This window comes from Triturus cristatus, chromosome 3_1 (genome assembly GCF_964204655.1).
Source record: "Triturus cristatus chromosome 3_1, aTriCri1.1, whole genome shotgun sequence".
NCBI classification, from domain to species: Eukaryota; Metazoa; Chordata; class Amphibia; order Caudata; family Salamandridae; genus Triturus; species Triturus cristatus.
Genome location: NC_140583.1, coordinates 805,664,871 through 805,690,846, shown reverse-complemented (window position 1 = coordinate 805,690,846; position 25,976 = coordinate 805,664,871). Strand labels below are relative to the sequence as shown.

The following is a 25,976-nucleotide window of genomic DNA, read 5'->3' as shown; positions in this document are numbered from 1 at the left end:
CCCAATACATATTTATAGTTTATTTTTATTTTAATTTTTATTTATTTTTGTATTTATTAATACCTATATAGATCTAAATATATATATGTGCAAAATGTGCTTCAATTTAAAACTACTAGATAAAAAAGTGATAAGTGCTGGTAAAAAAAGAGAGAATATATATATATATATATATATATAAAAAATAAATATATTTATATGTATAAAGAAAGGAAGCAAGTCTAGATGTCATAGTAGCCCAGTAGTTACTATAATATCGGCCGATATATAAATAGTAAAATACTGCTGGAGTTTAAGATTAGGACAAGCAAATAGTTAATGTTAATCTGGCTCCATGTCCAAGATTGGAACAGGGTTACAGCAAGGAAAAGATTTTTTATATACATGTATGTATATTTTATGGTTTGATACCTTTGCATAAGCGTGACCGTTACAGACTGGCGTGAAGCTCCTCCGAGCTATTTAGTCCATTTGGGTGCTTACTATCTAGATTTAATATATAGTACATTTCCAATATTCTGAGTGTTTTTTCTCTGTCCCCCCCTCTTTTGTTTTTAGGGACAGAATCAATGAGGAAGTAACTTAAATCTTTTGGGTTACCCTCATGTTTCGCCTGGAAATGACACGCCACTGGATACGCCTGGTCATGGTTTTTGATTGCACGAATGTGTTGGAGTATTCTTTTGTGCCCTGGTAGGATGGTGCTCCCAATATACCTTAATTTACAAGGGCACTCTAACACATATATCACATGATCCGTCTTACAGCTCAATGATTTGGTAATTTCATTGTTGGGGCCCCCAAATGGTGTAGTGTAGTTTGTTGTAGAGACCCCATATCAGCAGGCCTTACACACCTTACATTTGAAGAATCCCCGTCTTTGTGACAGCCAAGATCCCTTGGTTTCCACCCCACAAGGGTCATTATCCACCAACATGTCCTTCATAGATACTCCTCTTCTATATGTAATAGCTGGGCGTTTGGGGATCATTTTACCGATTATGGGGTCCTGTCTTATAAGGTACCAATTTTTATTGATAATCTTCCTTACTGCTCCCTCCTGACGGTTATATTCAAAAATAAATCTGAAGTTATTGGTTGACCCATCGCCAGGGGCTTCGTGTTTTGGGGTTTGACAAATCAGAGTCCCTCTGTCAACCTGATTGCATTTGTTTAGGGCTTTTTGTAAGCATTTGTTGCTGTAACCTCGTACCTTAAAACGGTTAATGCATTCCTGATGGGCTATTTTTAGGGATCCAATATCACTGCAAATACGTTTGATTCGTAGTAGTTCCCCATAAGGAATGCTTTGAATGAGGTGCTTGGGATGGGAGCTGCTGGCATGCAGAATTGAGTTCCCAGCCGTCGGTTTTCTATGTAATTTTGTTTCCACTCTCCCATGTTCTATATACACCTCTACATCAAGAAATATTACCCTCGTTTTACTGATATTAGAAGTAAATTTGAGGTTTAGGTCATTAATGTTGAGTTGATCGATAAAATCCCTAGCTCCTTGTTCTGTTCCTTTCCAAACCAAAAAAAGGTCATCAATGAACCTAAACCAACATTGAATGTTATTTTCAAAAATCTCATTATATTTGGTCATGAGTACAAGCTCCTCCCACCAGCCCATGTGTAAACATGCGTAGCTGGGAGAGAAGCTTGCACCCATTGCCACCCCACGTAATTGTTGGTACAACACGTCCTGAAACATAAATATATTGTTTGTTAAACACAGCTCAACCATGATCATCAACATTTTATTATGCTCCGCATAGGTGGTTCCTCTTCTTGCTAGGTAATATTTCAGTGCTCGTAATCCGTCACTATGTTTGATTGATGTGTATAGCGAGGTTATATCCAACGCAATCAAAAGAAAGTTCTCATGCCACTCAAGATTTCTTATTTTCATTAAAAAGTCACCCGTGTCCTTAATATATGAAGCCAGATTCTGAACAAAGTCTTGTAAAAAGAAATCTACGTATTTGGACGTTTTATCAAATATGCTGTTACGTGCGGATGTGATCGGCCTCCCAGGCGGATTGATTTTATCTTTGTGGATCTTTGGTATAATGTACATGATGGGGATTACAGGCTTTTGGGTCCACAAATATTTATATTCTTCTGTTGTTAACAAGCCCATCTCTCGCCAGGCCATTAGCTTTACTCAGTATGTTGAATTTATTGAGTTCCAAATTACTCTGTTACATGTCCCATAACATGATTTATCATCCAAGTGGTTCATGGCTTCTTTCAAGTAGTTTTCTCTTTTTAGTAAGACTACATTTCCGCCTTTGTCTGCATTGTGGACTACTATTTCTTTGGTATTTTTGATTTTTGTCATTAATTGGTGGTACTGCAGTTCTTTAGTATTCTTTCTGGCCTTAGTTACCTTGTAAGTTGATTTGTTAAGATTTTTTAATTCAGCAATCACTTGCTCCTGGAAGCTATCGATTGTATCCTTAATAGCTAGAGGATAGAACAAAGACGGTGGCTTGAAGGGGGTTTGGCATTTCACGACTCGCTCTGTGTTCGTTTGTTACGCTGGACGTTGTTGCTTCACTAGTTAGATCACTCTCTTGCTGTAATTGATAGAGTATCAACTAACTCCTGTGAGTCTTGTGTCATCTCATTTGACGGCTTTTCTGTAGGTGTTTGTGTAGTCAAAGCTGCCCCTACCAAAGATTTGTTTGATTGCTCATGGAATTTCATTAATTTAAGTTTCCTAACACTTTTATAGATATCTACTCGAGATTTGGCATAGTTAAAGGAACTTTCTGGACAGAAAGAGAGTCCTAGGGCCAGTAGTTGTGTTTCAGCCCTATTGAGAGTCAGGTCCGTTAAATTAATTACAGTTGTCTCACTGGATTATATATATATATATATATATATATATATATATATATATATATATATATATATATATATATATATATATATATATTCACTTAGAAAACCATAGGTTTCGCACATGTTATAGTTAGCTGGACATTTCCCTCGTAAAAAACCAATGAAATTCCCCCGTTATAGTTAGTGCAGGCAACTATAACTCACGCGACCGCAATCCTCTGCTGATGACGTCAGATATTACATCACTGTATTTAGACACCTATTTACCCATGTCTTCTTCCATTAATCTTTAGCTATACATATATTACAAATATTTATTTTTCAGAAAGACACATATGTAATCAGTGATGCAATATCTGACGTCATCAGCAGAGGATTGCGGTCGCGTGAGTTATAGTTGCTTGCACTAACTATAACGGGGGAATTTCATTGGTTTTTTACGAGGGAAATGTCCAGCTAACTATAACATGTGTGAAACCTATGGTTTTTTAAGTGAATTTGCTAGGTTTTTTAAATGCTAATTCCTAACTATAACGTGTGTGAAACCTATGGTTTTTTAAGTGAATTTGTACAGATTTTTAAATGCCAAGTTATGTATTTATTAATATTTTTTTTTTCAGGTTTTTCACCGTGCGCGCACGGTGAGCTTCGCGCACCGTGCGCGCGCTGTGGAGTGCCGTGCGCGCACCCCGTGCTTTTTCGTCAAAAAAATAAATGTTTTTTTCACCCTTGCCTGACAAAGGCTAGGGGGTCAGGAACTGTCCACCCTGCCCCCTTTTCACATTCTCCACCTTTGTTTTTCACTGCCTCAGACTGCGAGAGACAAAATGGCGGCCAACACTTCCTGATTTCGACCGATTAGAATGTTTACTGACATCTAACAACCAATCAGAATTGCGCTCGCGCACGTCACCGTGCGCGCACGGTGCGCGCTTATAGATATATGTACTTTTAACTGAAATTTTCTCAGGAACTACTGAACAGATTGACTCCAGATATTCAAAAGGCACATCCCTGACCTGAGGACTACCTCTCTGCCAAATTTCAAGTAATTCTGTTCAGCCGTTCGGGCTGTACCTTGGACTAAAGGTCCCTATGGAAAAATGCATGGGGAAAACGCGTTTTGAGACCCCCTTTTTTCTCGGCCCCCGCTTGACGAATCAACCCGAGACTTTCAGGGTAGGAGCAGAGCGCCCCACCTATTTTGAAAAATTTGCGAGGATTCGTCAACCGGCGCCAAAGTTATTCAAAATAGAATTTTCAGATTTCCTATGGAAACACGGTCCTAACTATAACTATCTACTGGCGACCGCCAGTAGATTATATATATATATATATATTCACTGAAAAAACCATAGGTTTCACACACGTTATAGTTAGGAATTAGCATTTAAAAAACCTCGCAAATTCACTTAAAAAACCATAGGTTTCACACATGTTATAGTTAGCTGGACATTTCACTCGTAAAAAACCAATGAAATTCCCCCGTTATAGTTAGTTCAGATAACTATAACTCGCGCGACCGCCACTCTATCACAAGGATGATGTCATCAGTGACGTCATGAGTGATGTAATAAGTGACGTCATGAGCAGTGGATTGCGGGCGCGCGAGTTATAGTTATCTGAACTAACTATAACGGGGGAATTTCATTGTTTTTTTACGAGTGAAATATCCACCTAACTATAACATGTGTGAAACCTATGGTTTTTTAAGTGAATATATATATATATACATATATATATTCACTGAAAAAACCATAGGTTTCACACACGTTATAGTTACGAATGAGCATTTAAATAACCTTGTAAATTCACTTAAAAAACCATAGGTTTCACACATGTTATAGTTAGCTGGACATTTCACTCGTAAAAAACCAATGAAATTCCCCTGTTATAGTTAGTGCAGGCAACTATAAATCACGCGACCGCAATCCTCTGCTGATGACGTCAGATATTACATCACTGTATGCGAGCCCACGTTACGCAGTTCGCGGAATTTTCCCGTTTCTACGGTACACGCACGCTACGCGTACTCCGCGATTTTTCGCAAAAAAATTAAAGGAAATTTTGGCCCTTGAGGGTCCTTCTGGGACCCCCTAACAAAGCCTAGGGGGTCAGGAACTGTCCACCATGCCCCCTTTTCACGTTCTCCACCTTTGTTTTTCACCCCCTCAGACTGCGAGAGACAAAATGGCGGCCGACACTTCCTGGTTTCGACCGATTCAAATGTTTACTAAGATCTAACAACCAATCAGAATCGCGCTCGCGCACGGCAGCGTGCGCGTACGGTAAGTTTTATTGTACGCGCACGGTGCGCGCTTATAGATATATATATTGATTTAAATGCTATTTTCTCAGGAAATACTGAACAGATTTACACCAGACCTGCAAAAGGCACATCCCTGACCTGAGGACTACCTCTCTGCCAAATTTCAAGTAATTCTGTTCAGCCGTTTGGGCTGTAGCTTGGACTAAAGGTCCTATGAAAAAATGCATAGGGAAAACGTGTTTTGGGACCCCCCCTTTTTCTCAGCCCCCGCTTGACGAATCCCCCCGAGACTTTCAGGGAAGGAGCGGAGCGCCCCACCTATTTTGAAAATTTCGCGAGGATTCATCAATCGGCGCAAAAGTTATAACAAATAGAATGTTGCGGATTTCCTATGGAAACACGGTCATAACTATCTACTGGCGACCGCCAGTAGAAAATATATATATATATATCGCAAGTATTCTTCCGTTCACTTGTTAACAGTCCTCCTGAAAGACGGACACAGACCCAAGACGTTTGTGCAAATTCGTTTATTCCTCTGTCGTTGCCATTACGCGTTTCGGCTTGCTTGAGCCTTGATCACATGAAAGTGGCAAGTAAGGAAAGTACCTTATTTAAAGTGACAGTGCTTATACGTATTATACCACGTGATTTGTATGACATAGCAGCTTTCAATAGACATAGACAACATTTTTAAAGCATGAATGCTCTGTATCCACATTTGTTGTGTATATAAAGTGTCTTTGTGCATTATAGCTATAAATACTTGGCTTACACATATTATTGTTTAATCAACAGCAACTCATATAAATCAATGTTTACAGCTATAAAGGCCGCTGACCACAGTTTCTCTTTTTAATATATGAGAATACTGCTATCCTTGTTACTGTGATCTTCTTATATCAGAAGAAGTAAATATCCGTAAAATACCATGTAACATATTCTATTTCTGGATCAATCCACGGTCTCCTGTCCACAATTTTGATTGCATAAATAATATGACTGGATCCATTCTTTGTCTGTAAACAATTCACAATGGTGTAACTATCAAAAAAGGCAATGTGCTGTGTGTGTGTAATTCTCTGTGCAATATATATAAAAAAAAGGTCTTGTACGTGAGAGCGTTACATTTTTTTGGAGCAGTACATTATTGCTTTTTTTTATCTGATTGTATGGTGGAACCCTTAGTTCATTATAATGTTTTTGGTCCTACGACTATCATTCCCTTATTTTTTAATCGTAATACGATCAAATATATGTTTTCTTATTGGTGTTGATATATTTTTACTATGAGGTGTTTCACAATCTTAAAGCGCGTCTGCTCCAGACCGTTGAACCCTTCTCATTACTGCTTGGTGGGTCCCCTAATCATATATCAGGTTACCCGCCAATTGGATAAATTTGATTATGTGCAAATTGGAGCATATATATGCTAATGCATATTAAATGTACATATGTATACATTCAAACAGATGAAAGGCAATGTAACCTATTAATATCTGCACATCCAATAAAAATATACTATAGATAAATGCACAAAATAAATTTCCAAATTTAAATACAGTAAAATGATTTTTTTCTGAAAAGATATTGTAAAACCCAATAAATACCCATCATAAATATTGTGTTTAAAAAGGGGTTCACCGATAATAAACGTTCCAGTCATAAACAAGCATTTACAATGCAATGGTCTCGGCATTGGTAAAGTTAGAGCTATTGGCATTGCTCATGACATTATTTTTATTTATGTTTTTGTTTTTAAAACATTTAAAGAAACGGCATTGTCATGAGCAATGCCAATAGCTCTAACTTTAACAATGCCGAGACCGTTGCATTGTAAATGCTTGTTTGGAGTTGCATCAGGGATGTAATGTCTTGCTGGCGAGCAGACCGGCATTTTACTCACAGGAAATTAGTTTTTAGTTCTCGAGAAGGGGATTCACTAGCTTTGTGATAAGAGAAAGGCAGGGCTGGCTGCTCTGAATCCCAATCCATGTGCGGTGAGAGCCGCAGATGACAAACGGGTTGCCCGCGCCTGTATCCACAGGCTTTTTAAAGAAGTACCTTTCAGTTCAGTTATTTTTTATATGTAGTTGTGGAGATGCCTCTGATCTAAAAGTAAGATTCAGGAAGAATAAAGCAAATGAAAAGGAATGATTTCAATTCTACCCTATTGCAACGTTTGAAAGAGTGAGCTTTTAAGAACAAATTGGTGTCATAGAATATTTTACCGGACCAGACGACCACGCCTAAGCCTTGTATCTTATGCATCCTCGAAGCCGATGTTCACAGCAACTACTAAAGCTGCCTTCGACAATATATGCTGACGGTCAGGCGTACTTCTGGACTCGAACAGACATCCATTCAATAAGGACATTGCTAATTTCCATATTAGAGCCACGTGGAAACAGGAGGAACTACTTCTTCAATACCTTCTAGCACCTCGTTAACCAGTGAGACAGTAAAAAATAGCCCTCAGAGGCATTAGTGAAAAGAAGTGATAGCATTTAAAAGTACTTCAATAAATGAAAATTGAAGGCTCGGTTCAGTTTGCCCCCGCGCTTGAATATTGAAGTACCACATAGTTCTTTTTGTCAAAAAATTATACAAATGGGACACTAGAGGTTCATTATTAGGTTATAGTTCAATGTACAGAAAATAAAAGCACTTTTTACTGCTATGTTTGAATTTTCCGGCAATATTATTTAAATTTTGACATTGTTGATTATTTGCATTTACATATTTAAATTTTATTATTTCGAACTTTCAGGTCTTTATATTTACAGCGTATATTTTGAATTTATTGTGGTCTTAGGAGTAGGATGGCACTTTTATGCATTTTACCTTTAATGCTTGGTTTATTTGTATAGCGTCACAGGTAGCACAAGCATTTGAGTCATTTCTTTCTTTTCACCGGCTGCCGTGGCACGTGATATGGACTTATGTGACAATTCATAAATATGCAATGCACTTTCGGTGATTTCATTTGCTTGCATTTTGGAATGTTTGGCTCTTTCTGTTTTGTTTTGGCTGCACCGTGTGGTTTCACAGTGCAGTTCTCTTGCATGTTCACTTCAAGCTTTGAGCATTGTAAAACGTTTTGAAGGACACCATATGTTGGTGTGCATTTTACCACTTGATATGAATGTGCTAGATTGCTACTCTGGGTGAAAGTGTTGGCTCCTCCTCCCACATGGGGGCTGTGGGCCACTGAAGGTACACTAGAGCAGCTTAAAAGCCGACGCCACAGGGGAGGGGAATCCGGGAGATTCAAGGGCCTCGTATCCCACCCCCAAAGGACTGGGGTGACTGCAGTGGGGGCAGATGGCACTCGAAAGAGGGTCGGAGCTGCGGATCCACATTCAAAGGGGATGCAAGAAAGAACGGATGGCCGCCGCGCCCACGTGAAAGGCCGTCGAAGCCACGTGCCTGCCCTACAATATCCCTTCTGGCCGGATACCACCTGGAAACTCCCCTCCCCAAAAACCACCAAATGTCTCGCAAAGAGCGTCGCCTCAGTGCAAAGACAACATGCATGTCAGTGACACGCGAGATCCCTTCGCCAGACCCGGCTTTTCTGCCGAAAACCAAGCTGCATTCTAAAAGCCAAGAAGTAGATGGGTGGGCTAAAAAAAATCCTAATATTAAAAGCCCTCTGTCTAAAATCCCATGGTTTAGCTCAAGGAGTGGGCCACTTGGCAATTGAGCTACCAGGAACCTGCCTGCGTTTCTACGCGTGTGTTGTCTTAAGAGGCCCCCCGCCTAACATCTCCGAAATCCCAGAACCTTCCAGGAGTAATGGGACCCTGACTGGATTGTGCCCACTGTCAATAGCGCCAGTCTGATGTGAGTGGTGTCCCGATCTCTCCCCGTCAGGAGGAGGGGGAAACAAGTTTCAAGACCGGAGTGTTCCTTTATGAAATCGGTGCAGTCTAGAAGCTGTCAGGTTTAATGAAAACAATTTGGTATTTCCCCTCAAACATCTATACAAAGAGAAAGTCAGGACTTGAAGAAAGAGTGTGACCCCCACAGCTGACACGTGACCCCATGCCATGCTTGACACCTTCACCCGCTCACACCTTCTCATTTTAACCAGTAACATTGTGAATTCTGGGACTCGTAGTTCCGAACCATCGATAGCTCCTGGCCTTTTAGCAAAAATGCATGTTGCACCTTGGGACTTGAAGTTTCACCGTCCTTCCTGAAACTATCCACTCAAAAATCCCAATGACCACAAAAACAGGATCGAATTAAAGTTTACAATGTCCTGGGGGATAATCGCCAGCTCCGCAAGTTCAGTGATGGGCACACAAACCCCCCTACCCACAGTATGAGAGTGGCACCTGGAATATTACAGCTCGCACACTCCAGACACGTTTTAGCATCAACATGGGCATTCCGGGGAATCGACTATTTTTACGCGAGTTATTGGAGAGATTTGGTGTAGCAATCTTAATTTCACGGTTATATGGTGTAACACTCATTTAAGTGAGTGTGTGTGTAATTGGCGCGTGTCAGGAAATACTTGTATTGCACCCATCCATTTCAGTGAGACGTGGTTAATTGCAATTTCAGGAGCATAAGGCGCAAGCGCGTGAATTCACAGAGCCTGCAAAGGATTGGGTTTAAGATTTTGTTGAAGGGTGTATTTCAAAAGAGCACGTGCACATTGTATCTAATTTAGGTAGAATTAAGCTAAATATTATTCATGTGGGATACTATAAATGATTAGCTTTGATTATTTATTGACTTTTAGTTGGGTTTTCCGTCTGCATTCATGCGTGTAATCACAAAATATGGAAACTGGAAGCCTTGAATGTAATTTCGGGGAGGGGAATTCAGGCTTGAGGAAAGCTTCCCAAGGAGGGGGAGTCTGTGATCCGTCATGCCAGGGTTGGCGCCCTCTAACTGCACCAAATCGCCGCTACTAATATGCAAATACACAAGGCATTACAAAGGGGCTGGGGCGAGAGCTGCTACCCGACCCCTCCAGCGAAGGTATAAATCGGCACATGTGGACAATGCAGCATGGGTGAGGGGGTACAATCTACATACCATTCACAGCTCAGCAGGAAACCTGGGGGGTTAATGCAGCACACAGGGCGTTAATGAGCACCAATCCACCCAGCCCTCCCCAGGACCCCTGACTTTGTGCCCCAGAGACACCAGCTGGCTAACCCTCCCTTCTGCATCCGCTGGGCCACACCCACTGGCTGCAGAGCCCCCTGTCCTGCAGCCACTGCGCACACACCCTGTCGGGGACGCCTATCAATAGTGCCTCAGGCGCAGAGGCGCTACAGGGCCCACTGCACCCAGAACATGTTTGTGTAGTAAAGAAACTCTGGGATTGGGTCCTTGTGACCAGGGCCGGACTGGCCCATCAGGCAACGAGGCAGTTCATTTCTGGCTGTTTGTGGGCATGTTTTATGGGCAATGTAGCCCGTTTTTACTGTTGATTTACCCGATATTTCAACCAAACACCGCCTGCAGCAAGCACATATGCATGCCGCCTTCCATACCTTGCAAAACACTTCATCACTGTCTTTACAAGTTCAAACCAGTTACTATCTGCAAACATGGGGCACTTTATTCAGCTACCTCATTTAGTAATTGGGCCGCTTTTATGGACTCTGCTTGTCACTCCACTTCCCACAGCGTCCCGAGACCTGCCTTGTACAAATAAAACCCTGAACAAGCGTCCCCCCCCCCTCCCACCCAGCTCCCCGAGGAGGGCGGAAGCAGCAGGTGAGAAGTGCCGCAGGTATTCCTGGAATCCGCCCGTTAATGGCCGGAGCCAGCTGAGAGCCCGGCGTGCGCGTCCGGCCGCATTCCACAGTGGGGCAGGGGAAACCGGAGCAGGCAGCGAGACCGGGGTCGATTCCTGAAGGGAATCACTGCAAGGGAAACCGGAGCAGGCAGCGAGACCGGGGTCGATTCCTGAAGGGATTCACTGCAAGGGAAACCGGTGCAGGCAGCGAGACCGGGGTCGACTTCTGCAGGGAAGCCATTTGCCCGGCTCTTGTGACAAACGTAGATCAAGAGCACGTGAATGTGATCCGTCCAGAGTGCCTGACAACAGGCATCAGACTCAACAAGCCGAGGGCACCGGAAGACAGCACCGCCTTTCTCCGAGGTAGAGCAGAAATGCCTCGGAGAAACGCAGCGTCCTTTTCGGATTCGGGGGCGTGTTTGTCTTTTCTCTCCTCCAGCCATTGGCTGGAGGAGAGAATGAGACTTTCTGCAAAAAACACGCCCCCGATCCGAAAAGGACGGGGCCTGATCGGAGTGACGGGACCTCTTCTCCAGTGGCTGGCCAGCATTGAAGAGGCCAGCCAATGGAGAACAGGGGAGAAGAGGGGCGGGATCAAGCCCCTCTTCTCCAAGTCATTAAATCTCTCGACTTCCGGTTCTGCCTTCGGCAGACCGGATGGTCCCGAGACCTAAAAAATCACCACTGCTTAAAAACTATCAAGAGAAGATGTCTATTGTCAACTAACGGCTAATATCAGTTTAGGATTAGATCAGACATGTATGCAAATCCTCCGTGGCATTGAGTCCCGCAGGCTGTTTAGAATCTAATTGTAGGATATACCGAGTTTCTAGCTTTCTTAATTTACTTTCTCGGTCCCCTCCTCTCCTGCTTGGGGGGACTGCATCTATTACAAAATATTTCAGGTTGTGATTGTTTGATTCATGATATTCCCTGAGATGCTTTGGCCACAACGGACGGCAAGAATTTTTTTGCATTAGATTTACTACTTTTCCAAGGACCTTATCACGGTTCCCTAATTTGCGGACACATCTTATTTTGATGACAAAGACGATTACGCTTATACGCCTCTAAATGAAAACTGTGCAGCGTTTTGGGGACACTTGAGTTGTTTTCCATCTAATTCTGACTCAGGATTGTGTGAAACTATTACACTAAAAGAGTGGGATTTCTTTAGTTCAAACTTTGGAACGTTACTCTGGGATTCCACAAACTGTCCAGGATATTGGAGTCTATAAGGGACTAGGTATACTGAAGCCCCCCCTTTATGTGAGCTCCACAACAGAGCCTTGAGGAAGTCACAGTGGTGACGAAACGGGCATTGGCTGTTTCTGATGCTCCACATGTCAAGAACTGGACTCCCAAGAACTTCACAAAACTAATTGTGTTTTTGAACACCTTTTGACATGGGATGTAATGTTTTTGACCTATGTTTCTAACTATTTCTTCAATGAATTAATCAGTATTTGAATAAAACACACGTACGTTCCTGGACATTCTCTAGGTCAGGGGTCATTTCCTCACATCATTTCGTTTTTCTAGCTCAAGAGATCTATATCTAGAATTCCATATATACACAATTAGAGTGCCGGGGTTTCTGTGTTTGTATATTCCCTGAAATGTCTCGCCACTGGATAGATGTTATCCTGATTGGTAATAGCTCTTAAATGTTGGAGGATGCGTTTATGAACAGGTAATTTGGTGCTGCCTATGTAGCGTTGATCTTTGCGACAAATAATGTTGAATTGCTGTAAGGCCATCAGTGTGTTCAATACTGGTGTATAGGGCAGAGACATCCAATGCCATCAAGTAAAAATCATCCTGCCATACAAATTTCGAAATCTTTCTTAAGAAGTCACTAGTGTCTTTCACATATGATGGCAGTTTCTGTACAAAACCCTGCAGATAATAATCGATGTATTTCGTTGCATGCTCAACTAAACCATCCCTGGCACTAATTATTGGTCTCCCTGCGGGATCAGTAAAGTTTTTGTGGATTTTCGGGATGAAATACATAGTAGGAGTTATTGGATTGTCATTTTTCAAGTATTTGTATTCATCCATACTTATTAGTTGCGCATTTTTCCATCTGGCAAGTTTCACATAGAATTCTTTATATGTAGTTTTCAGGTTAGCCATATTAGTTTGTATATAGCCAGTTCGGTCATAATTGGTTATATGCTTCCTCATTGTATGAGCTTGTTGGCCAAATCACTATGTTACCACCCTTATCGCTATTGCGAATCATGATGTCCTTGTTATTCTGTAACTTTGATGTTAACTTCCTGTATTGCTGATTGACTCTGTTGGATTTCTTGATCTTGGACTGTGTCATTTTGTGTAAATCTTTAATTTGTGTGGTTACTGCCTCATGAAAAATATCAAGAATCTCGCATCATGATTGGATTAAATGAGGATATGGGTTTGAAAGGGCTTGGTTTCAAAGTATCGCTTTTATGTGGTATCATGAAGTCTGCGCTTGTCAGATTTTGACTTTGATTCGGTGCAGCATTATTTTCTACACATAGCTCCTGCATAATTTGTAATAAAGGTGCATCTGATTGAGTTAATGTTGATTCTTCCATATTTATCTCAAATGTTTCAGATTCAGAATTTCCAGCTATATGTGGTTTATTTATTAAAAAGTGTTCTCAATTTTAATTTGCGCACTCCTTTGTATAGATCAAGTCTCGTTGAAGCGTAGTCAAAATTAGTTTGTGGTGCATACGAAAGGCCAAGCCCTAAAACGTTTTCTTCTTGTTTCGTCAACTTGATATTGGATAGATTGACTATTGTATTTTTTGCTTGATCTTTAATTACTGTTTGTTCTTCCAATATCCCCATCCTCTTCTTCTGGTTTGAGTTTGTTCGTTTGGTGTTTGCTTTGCGTCTTTGCCGCCGCTTGTAGTTGGAAGTGCTGGATTTCTTGGAGGCCTTGGGCGTAGTGTCTGCCTGCGTTCTTGACATAAAAAATCGAGTTCTTCCCCTGGTGATGGCTTGGATTTAGATCCCATCATTGTGACATTACGCATTTCCGATTCACTTCCTCCACCTGAGCTGGCCTCTGATTGGGAGGTGTTGGCCGTACGACTGTGTGGGCCCCCAGCTGTAGCAGACTATATTGAGGCACCTTCCACATTATAGAATTTTGATTTTCTCAATGCGTCATAGCGCTTGGCGAAAGTAAAAATTTGACCCAATTCATAATCCGTTCTATCTCTTTGGAATTTGAATGCCTTCCTTGCTTTGATTTTTTCTTCTTCTTTTTGGAGGCGGATCATTTCATTTCTCAACTTGCTTTGTTCATCTTTTTGTTCATGTTTTTCCAATGCCTCATTGATTTCATCTATTTCTCCCAATAGTTTAGCTCTATCAAGGTCTTCATATTTGATTAAAATAAGAGTTAACCTCCTTGATGACTCTAGGTTACATTCTGCCCATTCTTTCATTAGCTCCGGGTCAGGTTCGTCATAACTTGGTGCCGTAAGAATGCGTAAGCCTCTAGGAATTCTATTTATGTCGATATATCCTTGTAATGACTTAGCTTCCCACCATTTGTTCATTTCAGATCTCATTTTCTTTTCCAGTTTCTTAAACAAGTCTCTCACAGTATTATTCACCTCTAAGTTTTCTAAAATCGGTTCTATGATTTTACTAGTTGGAGGGAGGGTATCGGAGAACATCTCCGTAGCTGCCGCCTCCCGTGCTCTTGCCACGTCGGCCGACATGAGGGAAATTATTTAAAGTATTTGAATACCACAGACAGCGTTGGGTCGTCTTTAATACAACAACGTAGTCGTGTGTATAGCACACCTCCTCACCCTGCATTGCCCCGTTTTTTGCCTACCTGCTTCGTTCCGTTTTCCCCGGGTCCTCCGACTCGGCGTCTACTGGATCCAGCAGGTTACTTGGCTATATTCGAGGCTAAACAATAGAATTACACACAAAGACTGTATTTGCCAATATATATATAAAAACACAAGAGGGCAAGTAGCACTTGAACTCTGTTTTTTAATGAGCAAAGTACTCATAAATAGTAAACTGCAAATAAAGTAGACATTGTTAGCCTACAGGCTGCATTGTAAACCAATAGCATAGAAAATGAAAGCATTTTCAACAAAAAACTGGCACCGTGCCTTTAAGGCAGCCATGACCCCAAGCTTCCCATAATGCCTCAGGGGTGACAGTTAGGTCAGTTGTTCTTTGCATAACCCTGAAGGTCAGGGTACAAAGATATCCTTTAACACTTTAGAAACATCTCATTTACCTGGGAAGGCGGGTGGGTTGCTTATGACTTTGATGAGGATACCCCTGGAAGAGAACTAGTATTACAGGTAAGTAACTTATCCTTCTCTTCCAGGGGATCCTCATCAATAGTCATAAGCACTGAATAAAATAGCAAGCCCATCAACCACCTGCAGGTAAATGAGAGTACAAATCAGCTGTTGAACAGATTCCTCAAGGAGGCCTGGCCTACTTGGGTGTCTGTTCTGGTGTCTGAATCCAGACAGTTGTGCCTCGTAAATGTATGGACCGACCTCCAAGTTGCCGCATTACAAATTTCAGACATGGACACATTATGAAGAAAAGCAGTAGTAGACGCTTTTCCTCTGGTAGGGTGTGTTTTGGGAGTAAACCCAAGGGGCTTCTGCGCTAATTGATGAGCAAGTTTGATACTTGAAACTATCCATCTAGAGATGGACCGCTTCGAAGCTGCAAAACCAGTTCTGATTAACCCATAGATAACAAATAGTTGATCAGATTTTCTCACAGATCTGGACATATCCAGATAGAATGTTAAAACCCTTTGAAGGTCCAGAGAGTGTAAGGCCCTCTCAGCTGGAGTGGAGGGATTGGGAAAAAAGGTGGGTAGAGAGATGGTCCGATTCACATGAAAATCTGACACCACCTTAGGAAGGAAAGAGGGGGGCGTTTTCAACACGACCCTATTAAGATGGAAAACTGTATAAGGTTCTTTAGAGCAGAGAGCCTGGATTTCGCTCACTCTGCGAGCAGACGTGATCACTACCAAGAAAGCCGCTTTCCAAGAAAGATGTTGTAAGGTTGCTTTGCGTATGGGTTCGAAAGGCGGACCCATCAATTTCGATAGCACCAGGTTTAGCTCCCAGGGTGGTGAAGGAGGCCGTACCGGAGGTTAGACCTTCTTTAAATCCTGTAAGAAATCCTTAACAGCCTGCAACTGAAATAAAGAAGGTTGAGAAGGTGAGCGTCTATATGCATTTATCGCTGCTAAGCGCACCTTAATGGAAGAAACCTTCAACCCTGCTTTCGCCAGATAAAGTAGGTAAGGAAGGATGACCTCTTCCTGACCCTTGGTTAGATTACGATTGTTTTGCACACACCACATATAAAACCGCTTCCACTTGCATGCATACGAATGCCGCGTGGACGGTCTTCTTGCTTCCTTCAAAATGGACATGCAGTCCTGCGGTAGTCCTAGGTGGCCATACTGGAGGACCTCAGGAGCCATGCTGCCAAGTTCAGTGAGGGAAGGTTTGGGTGATGAATCCTCCCGTTCATCTTGGACAGCAGGTCCGGTCTGCACGGCAGCTTGCTGTGAGGGCATTCGGATAGGTGCAGAAGGTCCGGGTACCACCATTGTCTTGGCCAATCCGGGGCAATCAGTATCATCCTCGTGCATGAATGAGACAGCTTGGTCACCACCTTCGGGATTAGCGGAAGAGGTGGAAAGGCATACACAAATACCCCTGACCAGTCTAACAAAAGGGCATTCCCTTTCGATCCTGGTCGGTAGAACCTTGAGGCGAAGTCTCGGCATTTCGTATTTTCGTCGTCCGCGAAGAGGTCGATGGTGGGACGACCCCATGACTGGAAGATGTCTTCGACGACCTCGTAGTTGAGAAGCCAGTCTTCTCTGTCTTCGAAGTGACGGCTGAGAGCATCCGCTCTCACGTTCTGCTCTCCTGGCAGGTGGACTGCTGTGATAGATTTCGTGCCAGGAGCCAATGCCAGAGTGTTTGAGCCTCCAGTGAAAGTGCGTGAGCGAGTTCCCCCTTGTTTGTTCAGGTAGTACATTGGGGTTGTATTGTCAGTCTGTACTAATAATGAGCTTGCCTGAATCGAGGGAAGGAAAGCTTTGAGGGCTAGATTAACTGCTCTCAGCTCTAGCATGTTGATGTGGTAGGATCGCTCTTTTGGAGACCATAGTCCTTGAGTCTGGAGAGGACCCATGTGTGTCCCCCAACCCTGCAGTGAGGCGTCCGTGATCGGAGTCTGAGCAGGCGGAGATTGATGAAAAGGAATTCCGACTTGCATATTTCCTGTTCTCATCCACCACGGTATGGACGCTCGTGCAGCATTCGATAGACTTATCTTGTCGTCTCAGCGAGCTGTCTGTTGGTCACACTTGTCCTCCAGATCCAGATGCAGGGAGGCAATCCGACGTACAAACAGTTTTCTGTTGTACAGAACCAGCTTGCATTTATGTATGAGGGAACACTGTCTCTCCTCCGAAGGAAACACTTTTCCTACCTCGGAGTCTAGCAGAGCTCCTAAGAAATGTATTTGCAGCGTTGGCTGTGAAGTTGACTTGTCTAAATTCACATGCAGGCCCAGCCGGTGACACAGCTCGAGACAGTTCAAGAAATAAAACTCCTCACGCTGTCTGGAGAAGGACCTTTGAACAGCCAGTCATCGAAATACGGGTACACGAGATGCCCCTGCGACGCAGTGAGGCTGCCACTACCGCCATGCACTTCGTGAACACTCTGGGGGCTGACTTCAACCCGAAGGGCAGAACTTTGAACTGGTAATGAGAGGATCCCACCAGGAATCGTAGGTATTGTCTGTGATACTGATTGATTGGGACGTGAAAGTATGCATCTTGCCGATCCAGCGAACACATCCAATCCCCCTGCCTGAGATGTGGATATATTTGATGGACAGCCAACATGCGAACCTTCTCCTTTTTGATTGATTGGTTGGTTGAGTGTCCGCAAGTCCAGAATGGGTTTGTATTCTGCCTTCTGGCCCTTCTTCTTTACCAAGAAGTATCTTGAGGAAACATCTTTCCCTCTGAGATACAGGCACCCTCTCGATGGCTGACTTTCTGAGAAGGGTGGCAACTTCTCTCTGCAAGAGCTTTAATTGGTGACACGGTAGTGGAACTGGAGGGATTGAGGGGGGACGGTGTCGAAAACGTAGAGTATCCATTCTGCAGCGTAGCTAACACTCACTGATCCTTTGTGATAGCTCGCCACTCTTCGAGATGGTTTGCGATACTTCCCCCCCCCCCCCCCCCCCCCACTGGAGTGGTGAACGGCGACGGGGGAAGTGAGTACTCATTGCCTTGTCTGCGTCTTGGCGGAGTTGTTGCCTTGACGCTGATTTCCTCCTCTGCAGGAACGTCTGCCCCGATACTGCGATCTTTGCTGGCCTTGCTGATCCTGATTTTTCCTGCCAAGGAGGGGTTTGAACCCTCTGTTGGGAAGATCGCCGATTGTAGGGACGGAATCTCTTGCGGAATTCCTTCTTCTTTTCAAGGCCCACTGCCTTCAGCGTGTCCAGTTCTGTTTTCATCTGGGCCATTTCTTCATCCGTGTGAGTCCCAAACAGAGAGAAACCAGAGAAAAGAAGATTGAGGATGCGTGACTGCTCTTCTGGCTTGAGCGCTGTAAGTCGGAGCCAAGACGTTCTTCTTGCGCATACCCCATGGGCATAAGCATGAGCCGAAAGGGTAGCTCCATCTGCCGCAGCACTGATGACCTGGTTAGATACCAGACTGCCCTCTGTTAGGATTTCCTAAAAATCTTTGGGATCTTCCTGTGGCAACCTTTCAGTGAATATCTGTAGTCCCACAGAGATCTGTCGTAGCGGCCCAGGAGCGCCGATGCGTTGGGAGACCTTCAACATGGAGGCCGATGTGCCACAAACCTTCCTTCCCCAGGAATCTTGTGTCTTACTCTCCTTATCTGGTGGAACAGAAGAGGAGAATGCTACCGCATGGGTCTTCTTTGCCGCAGCAATTATGACTGAATCCGAAGGAGGATCCGCTCTAAGGAAGAGCGGGTCGTCTTCTGGTGAACGGTACTTTTTTAAGATTCTCGCTGGGCAGACTTAACACTCGCCGGTGTGAGAAAGATGTCAATCACTGGCTCTATGAGGCCTGGTACCAAGGGAAGCAGAGCCTTAGATGCTGCTTTTTGGTGATGAGTCTCAAAAATCACAGAGGACTTGCTTTGACGAGTAGGCATAGGGATACCCAGATTTACCGCCCCTCTGCCAAGAATGTCCTGAAAAGTGTATATGTCGTCCACCGGAGAGACCCTCGACGGCAGACTGTTGGTCAAAGTAGGCGAGTAGTCTCTGTGGGACGTACGAGTGGAAGAAGAGGATGGAGTCGGGATCTGTGCGTTCTCCTGCTTCTTGATCTAGACCTCCTTCTGTGTGAGTGTACAGGGGGGCGGCTGCGAGCTCTGGCTCTTGAAGGAGATCGTTCTTTATCCACTGCTTGTATTAGATGAGCCAACGGAGATCTGTGCCGAGGGCTCGAGTAATGCTGCTCCGCCGTGACCTTGTCAGTGGCACAGTGATGCAACGGCCTGTACCATCGTGGTGACAAATGGATGGAAGGCGATCTGTGCCTCTCTCTCTCCTCAGGGGATTGTGCAGGAGGGGGTGAGTTCACCTCTTCACGCGCAGACCTGTTTGGGGAACCTTAGTGTCCCCCTGACACTGGACTGCTGGACGTCGAGATCACCACCTACGGGGATGTTGACCCTCTGTGAGAACTGTGGGTGCCTGAAGGTGACGATGATAGGCTCACTGGAGGTGAGGCGTCTCTGGAAGGGTACCTTGACCTGGAGCATCTGTGCGCCGACTGTCGTCTCAACTGAGACGTATGTCTCAACGTTGACTTTCTTCTCTTAGAAGGTGGACTTGATCTTGCAGCAGAACGTCCTCTCGACGATGGAGTGTCATGTTTCGATGTTCTCTGCCCCCTCTCAGAAGACTGCTGCCTCGACGTCACCCGGCGTTGGGCTGCCGGCGACAGAGACTTCTGCCTCAACACTGAAGATCCTTGTACCGATCTCGGCGGTGTTTTCTGTTTCGACGTCGATGATGAAGTCTGACGGATCGACGTTGAAGAGCCTCGTCCTGACTTTGACGGAGACTTTTGCTTCGACGCCGAAGGAGGTGTCCTGGGTCTCGAAGTCGATCGCCGATGATGAGGAAACGACGGAGCGATGTGCCTCGACGTCGAACGCCCAGCCAGCGCCGACGGAGACCTGTCTCTCGACGTTGAGCGTCGCCTGGTTGACGTCAACGGAGGACCTGTTACCTTCGACAACGATTTCGTTGTCGATTGATGATGAGCTGCACTCCACACACGCATTAGGCAGCAAGCCTTTTTTATGGGTATAAACGTTCTCTTGGATGCTGATACCTTAAAACAGTCCTTTCCTCGTCTTGCCCGACGCGTTTCGAAAGGTCATCTTTCTTCCTCAGAGGCTCACGCTGAAATGATTACATGCGGGTTGGGACTTCATTCCCATTTGATATGGCAATTCCACGCCCCCTGATGGGCCTGTAAGATGACATACTGCGAGGCCTTCTGGGATAAGAAGTCCCGATAATAATTCCACAGATGGTTGCACTAATTACTGTTAACAATTTTAAGCCCTTCGATGGGCCTCAGCATCCCATGTTCGTTTTAAATCCCATGCATGTGTTCCACTCCAAAGTCTGAGTGCATCCCAAGCCTCGTGGCCCCCTGTTTCGCCGGGTGGTGCAAGCTCGGCGGCAGGGCCGCCGCCTCATATTCACGCTCAAAGTTGCCCAAGCAAATGAGCTGCACTCCACACACGCATTAGCCTTTATTACGGGTATAAACGTTCTCTTGGCTGCTGATACCTTAAAACAGTAATTTCCTCGTCTTGCCTGACGCGTTTCGAAAGGTCATCTTTCTTCCTCAGAGGCTCACGCATATATATATATATATATATATATATATATATATATATATATATATATATATATATATATATATATATATATATATATATATATATATATATATATATATATATATATATATATTTTTTTAATATTATTTCCGGGGTCCCCGCACATGGGCGGGAATATTCTTTGCTTATGACTATTGATGAGGATCCCCTGGAAGAGAACTCACAATTGCTCAAGTCACTACAGTATAAGGCTGTAGTGTCCCCATTAAGATGTGGGATAAAAAGTGGAATGCTGTCAATTTAACCTTCATTTTAGTAAGATGAGCCATGTTCACTGGAGAAGTACATTATTAAAAAGACTGCTGGGGAGTGCAGTGGCAAAACTAAGAGGCTCCAACACAAGGACCTGCCTGGAAGAGCAAAGAGGGGCATTGTGTATAGGAGATGAGTTGTAGAGAAAAAGTAAATACTACCTGAAGTTAAATACTACCAGAGTGCTGGTATTTTGTGACGACAGGCTGAATTTAGAAAGTCACTCTACATTTTCCCCCAGGAAAACAACCTTGTTAGTTACTTGTTTATATTTTTGTTGATCAGATTTTTAGCTTCTTTAGCCTTCAAAATGTACTGTTTGTCTTAGATGGTGTACTGTTTGTCTTAGATGGTGCACTGTTTGTCTTAAATACATTTGTTTCACTGAATCACTTGATGGAAAGGAAAAACCATTTCAAAATTCATATGGCTGTACTGGAAGGGATACAATACAGGCCTAGGAGGAAAATAGCTGTGACACAAAATGCCAGAGGGCAGAAAGCACTGATTCTGTAGAGAGAATAGTGGATGATCATTTGAAAAATGATTGAGGTTGTGTAGGACATGGCAAGAAAGTTGGGTATGTGGACATTTGAGAAGGTTTTTAACTTGGAGCGGCACAAGTTCCATGCAACTGAAAAGCAATTGATGAACATGTTACATTGCTTGGAAATTTAGCTGTTGAATGTGATTTTGGAGCAATGGAGAAACAGTTACTTAGGGTTCAGATCACAGTGCAAAACTACGATAAAAAAAAAAAAAAAAAATCTGGCTAAGCATAAACTTTTTAACTGGCTATTACAATGGCTGCGATAATGAGGTTAATGTTAGAGGGTAGAAAGGTGTGGAAAGTGCAGTTGCAGAAACTAGAATAAGGCACAGAGCTTGGAATTTGTGAGGCATCAAGAAATTGGGGGCAGACACAGGCAACCATATCCTAGAGACTTCTGTCTCAATGAAAAAGACTGCTAATTAAAACACTTTGGTAGGTCTGGGAAAACAGAGGATTTGACAACGTTTTTTGAAATTCACAAATTAAAAAAACACTCCTAACCCTGCAGCACTTTATTTAACAGTTGTTTCCCCTGGGGTTGGAGACTGTAGCTTATCATTTTCCGTATCATTTCCAAAACAGCATTTTTGCATTAGCGGATAAAAGCAAAGGGCCAGATATATCAAAGCTTGTTGTGGCCGTAAAATGGCTGATTTGCAGTATTGGCCCATTTGCAAATGCAAAAAAGCATTTTGGTATGTATCAAGCCCAAACTGTGATTTGGTAGCATGTTACGGAATGAAAGTTTTAGTTTGCGACTGTTAGAAATGGGGTCTCAAGTTGGCAGTGGTTTGCACCTTGTCCAAGTAGGGACCCTCACTCTAGTCTTTGTAAGGGAGTCACACAGCGAAGATAACCCCTGCTCACCCCCTTCATAGCTTGGCACGAGAACTTAGGCCTATCTCACAGGCAATGTATAAAGCATTTGTACATACACACACAGTAACACAGTGAAAACAACACAAAATGAGTCCACACTAGCTTTAAAAAAATAGCCAGCATTTATCTAAATAAAACAAAACAAAAACTACAAAAATCCAAAATACGCAAGATATCACTTTTCAAAGGTTGAATCAGTTCAGTCCCATAAAATCTATGGATGCGTTACTCTTAGCACAAAGTACCTTGGATGCGTAAAAATTCAAATACTAAACAGGTGCAGGGGAGTTAAGGCACCGGAAAAGCAAAGCAAGCATTGGTTTGTTACTCCCAGGAGAGGTGATGCGTCAGTTCCTTACTAACGGTGTGGGTGTGGGGGCTGATGCGTCAGTTTCTTACTGCTACGCAGAAGAGGTGATGCGTTGGTTCCTTATTGTTAGGGGTGGTGATACATTGGTTCCTTACTGTCAGGGTAGGTGATGCATCGATCTCCGACGTTACCCAGCAGTAAGGAACCAAGACCGCGTGTCCGAAGAAATCGACGCCCAGGGACGATACGTCGAATATCCAGACGTGCTGCATCGATTCCACAGCGATGAAGCAGGTGCTGCTTCAGAGTTGGAGTGGTGTATCACGGAATTCGGTGATGGAAACTCACACTGCAGCGGTTCTTCTGACACTCAGCAACGGAAAACTGGAGCCTGCGGTGAAAGCGGCAGTCAATGCGCTGATCGGGATCAATGTGCTGGCAGCGGCGATGTGCGTATTTTCTCCTTCAGTTCAACAGATTCTATGTCCAAGGGCTCAGGAAATGAATTTGGCACCGCTTGGAAAGTCAAGACTCTCAGCAGCAGAGCCCAGGCACTGGTAGGTGAAGTATTTGGTAGCCCTGAGACTTCTTAACAGGAGGCAAGCACATACAAGCCCTTGGAGAACCTTGGAAACAGAAAGCAAAGTCCAGTCCTTTCACTCCCAGGACAGAAGCGGCAGGCCAGCACAAGGCAGAGTGGCAGTCCCTCCTACAGCATCCAGCTCTTCTTCCTGGCAGAATGTCCTTTATTTCTGAAGTGTTCTGATTTGAGAGTGTCAGAGGTCCACTACTTATACCCCTTTGCGCCTCTGAAGTAGGCAACCTTCAAAGGAAAGTCTTCGTAGTGCACAAGGCCCTGCCTTTCACTGACCTGGCTTCAGACACTACAGGGAGGTGGTGGGCCAGTAGAGACAGCTTTGTGTGAGGACAGGCAGCCCTATTCAGGTTTCAGTAACAACTCCTCCCATTACTCTAACTCAGGAAGGCCCATCAGAATATGCAAGACACACCTCAGCTACATTTGTTTGACAGTCTAGAGTGAATGCACAAACGTCCAAAGTCATCCTACCCCAGACTTGGATTCAAAAGATAGGCAGAGGCACAGAATGGTTAAGCAAGAAAATGCCCACTTTCTAAAAGTGGCATTTTCAAACCTGCACCTTAAAAAACAACTTCACCAATAAGATGTACTTTTAAATTGTGAGTTCAGAGACCCCAACCCCCAAATCTCTATCTGCTCCCAATTAGAAATTATACTTAAAAGATATTTCAAGGCAATTCACATGTTACAGTATGAGAGACATAGTCCTTGCAATAGTGAAAAACAAAATGTGTAGTATTTCACTAATAGGACATGTAAAACACACCAGTACATGTACTACCTTTTACATACACTGTACCCTGCCTATGGGGCTGCTCTGGGGCAACTTACATGTAGTAAATGGGAAGGTTTGCGCCTGGCATGTGGGTGCACTTGTCAGGTCGAAATGCCAGTTTAAAACTGCACGCACAGACACTGCAGTGGCAGGTCTGAGAAACGTTTGCAGGGCTACTCATGTTGGTGGCACAATCAGTGCTCCAGGCCCACTAGTAGTATTTGATTACAGGCCCTGGGCACACCTGGTGCACTTTACAAAACACTTCCTAGTAAATCAAATCAAATATCCCAATCGTGGATAAACCAATCGGCAATACAATTTAGACAGAAAGCATATGAGCTGTAGCACTGCTTAGCAGAGACACCAACGTACTACCATAGCAGAGCTCGATACGGAGGTGATTTGTGAGCTAAATTAGCTAGTTCTGGTCTTACCCAACTGGATATTGGCACCCACTCAAATTTTTCAGGCATGTGCTTTGCAAGCTCAAGCTTCTCAGCAGGCAAAGAAAAGACCGCAGCAACCCGTTGCCGCAGTGAGCGTGCAGTGCATTCTCTGGAGATGTCCCACACCATGTCTATTGCTGGATAATATTCACGATGGCCAGGAATCTTCATCTGGACACGCAGGAGCAAATCTGCTGAACTGGATAATGACAAAGAGAGTGATAGAGAGAGGAGGCAAGAAAGCATACAGTGAGTGAGAGACCATAATCACATCAGTATTAAATGAAGACAAGGAAGGAGGTGGTGAGATGCATAGGAAGGATGTATTGGCAATCTAGATCAGGGTTCTCCGAAGTCAATCCTGGAGGGTCGGATCCATGCCAGATTTTAAGCATATCTCATTTTAGTTATCTTTAAAATCTGTCATGGATCCAGCACTCCCGGACCGACTTTGGAGAACCCTTATTTAGATTATGCAGGGCGTCCACTACCCACATGACAAGTCTGCCCAGCCAAGAGCCATCCACTACTTACTTTCCATTATCACAACTCACTTAACTGGATCACGCTTCCTCTGACTTAAGTTCCTCAGTCAGCTCAGTCACATCACCTGCACCAAACATCAGTGCTCTTGAAAATATTATTCCCAATTAAACTTTAGCAACATTTATCTCAAGATTTTACGAATCTTAACATGGTGACAGACCTCCAGATAAAGGTCAACCACAGCAATCAGATAGTTATCTCTCCTATAACTTGCATCTTAACATTTAAGGAACACTGAGTTATCCTAGACCCCACAACTTTCCAACTTTGTGCTATGATCATGCTCTCCTCTCCCCAATTGATGCTTCAACTCATACTCCAAAGGCATTGCCTCTACAAAAGGTCAATTCTCTCGCCAGGCATTGACACATCACCTACTTCCCTTCATGAAGTCACACAAACCCAAAATTACAAAGACACATTCCCCCCTGCCAATCAAGAGGTTATCACATATTTTTGAGGCTGCAATACCCACAAAATGATGAACTTGTTGAACGATCATGTATGAAAATACAGTGGGTACTGGCTGCTAATTTAGTTAAGTTTATTTCCACCATTTCATTTGCAGTATTCTTAGGACCAGATGTACGAAGCTTGCATTTTGCGAGTCGCATTTTGCATCAAATTGCGACTCTCAAAATGAAATGTATAACAGTGTCTCAGACACTGTTTGCGATTCCCAAGGGGGGGGGGTCGCAAATCGCATGCCTCATCA

At 43.7% G+C, this 25,976-nt stretch overlaps 1 protein-coding gene across 1 annotated transcript in view; it reads right to left on the bottom strand.

Annotated features, from left to right (window-relative positions):
• USP40 (ubiquitin specific peptidase 40) overlaps window positions 1–25,976 on the bottom strand; it is a 667,009-nt gene that overhangs the window by 86,815 nt on the left and 554,218 nt on the right. The window contains exon 29 of the mRNA XM_085646205.1: window positions 24,704–24,914. Coding sequence (XP_085502331.1) covers window positions 24,704–24,914 — 211 coding nt within the window. The remainder of the gene's footprint in view (window positions 1–24,703; window positions 24,915–25,976) is intronic.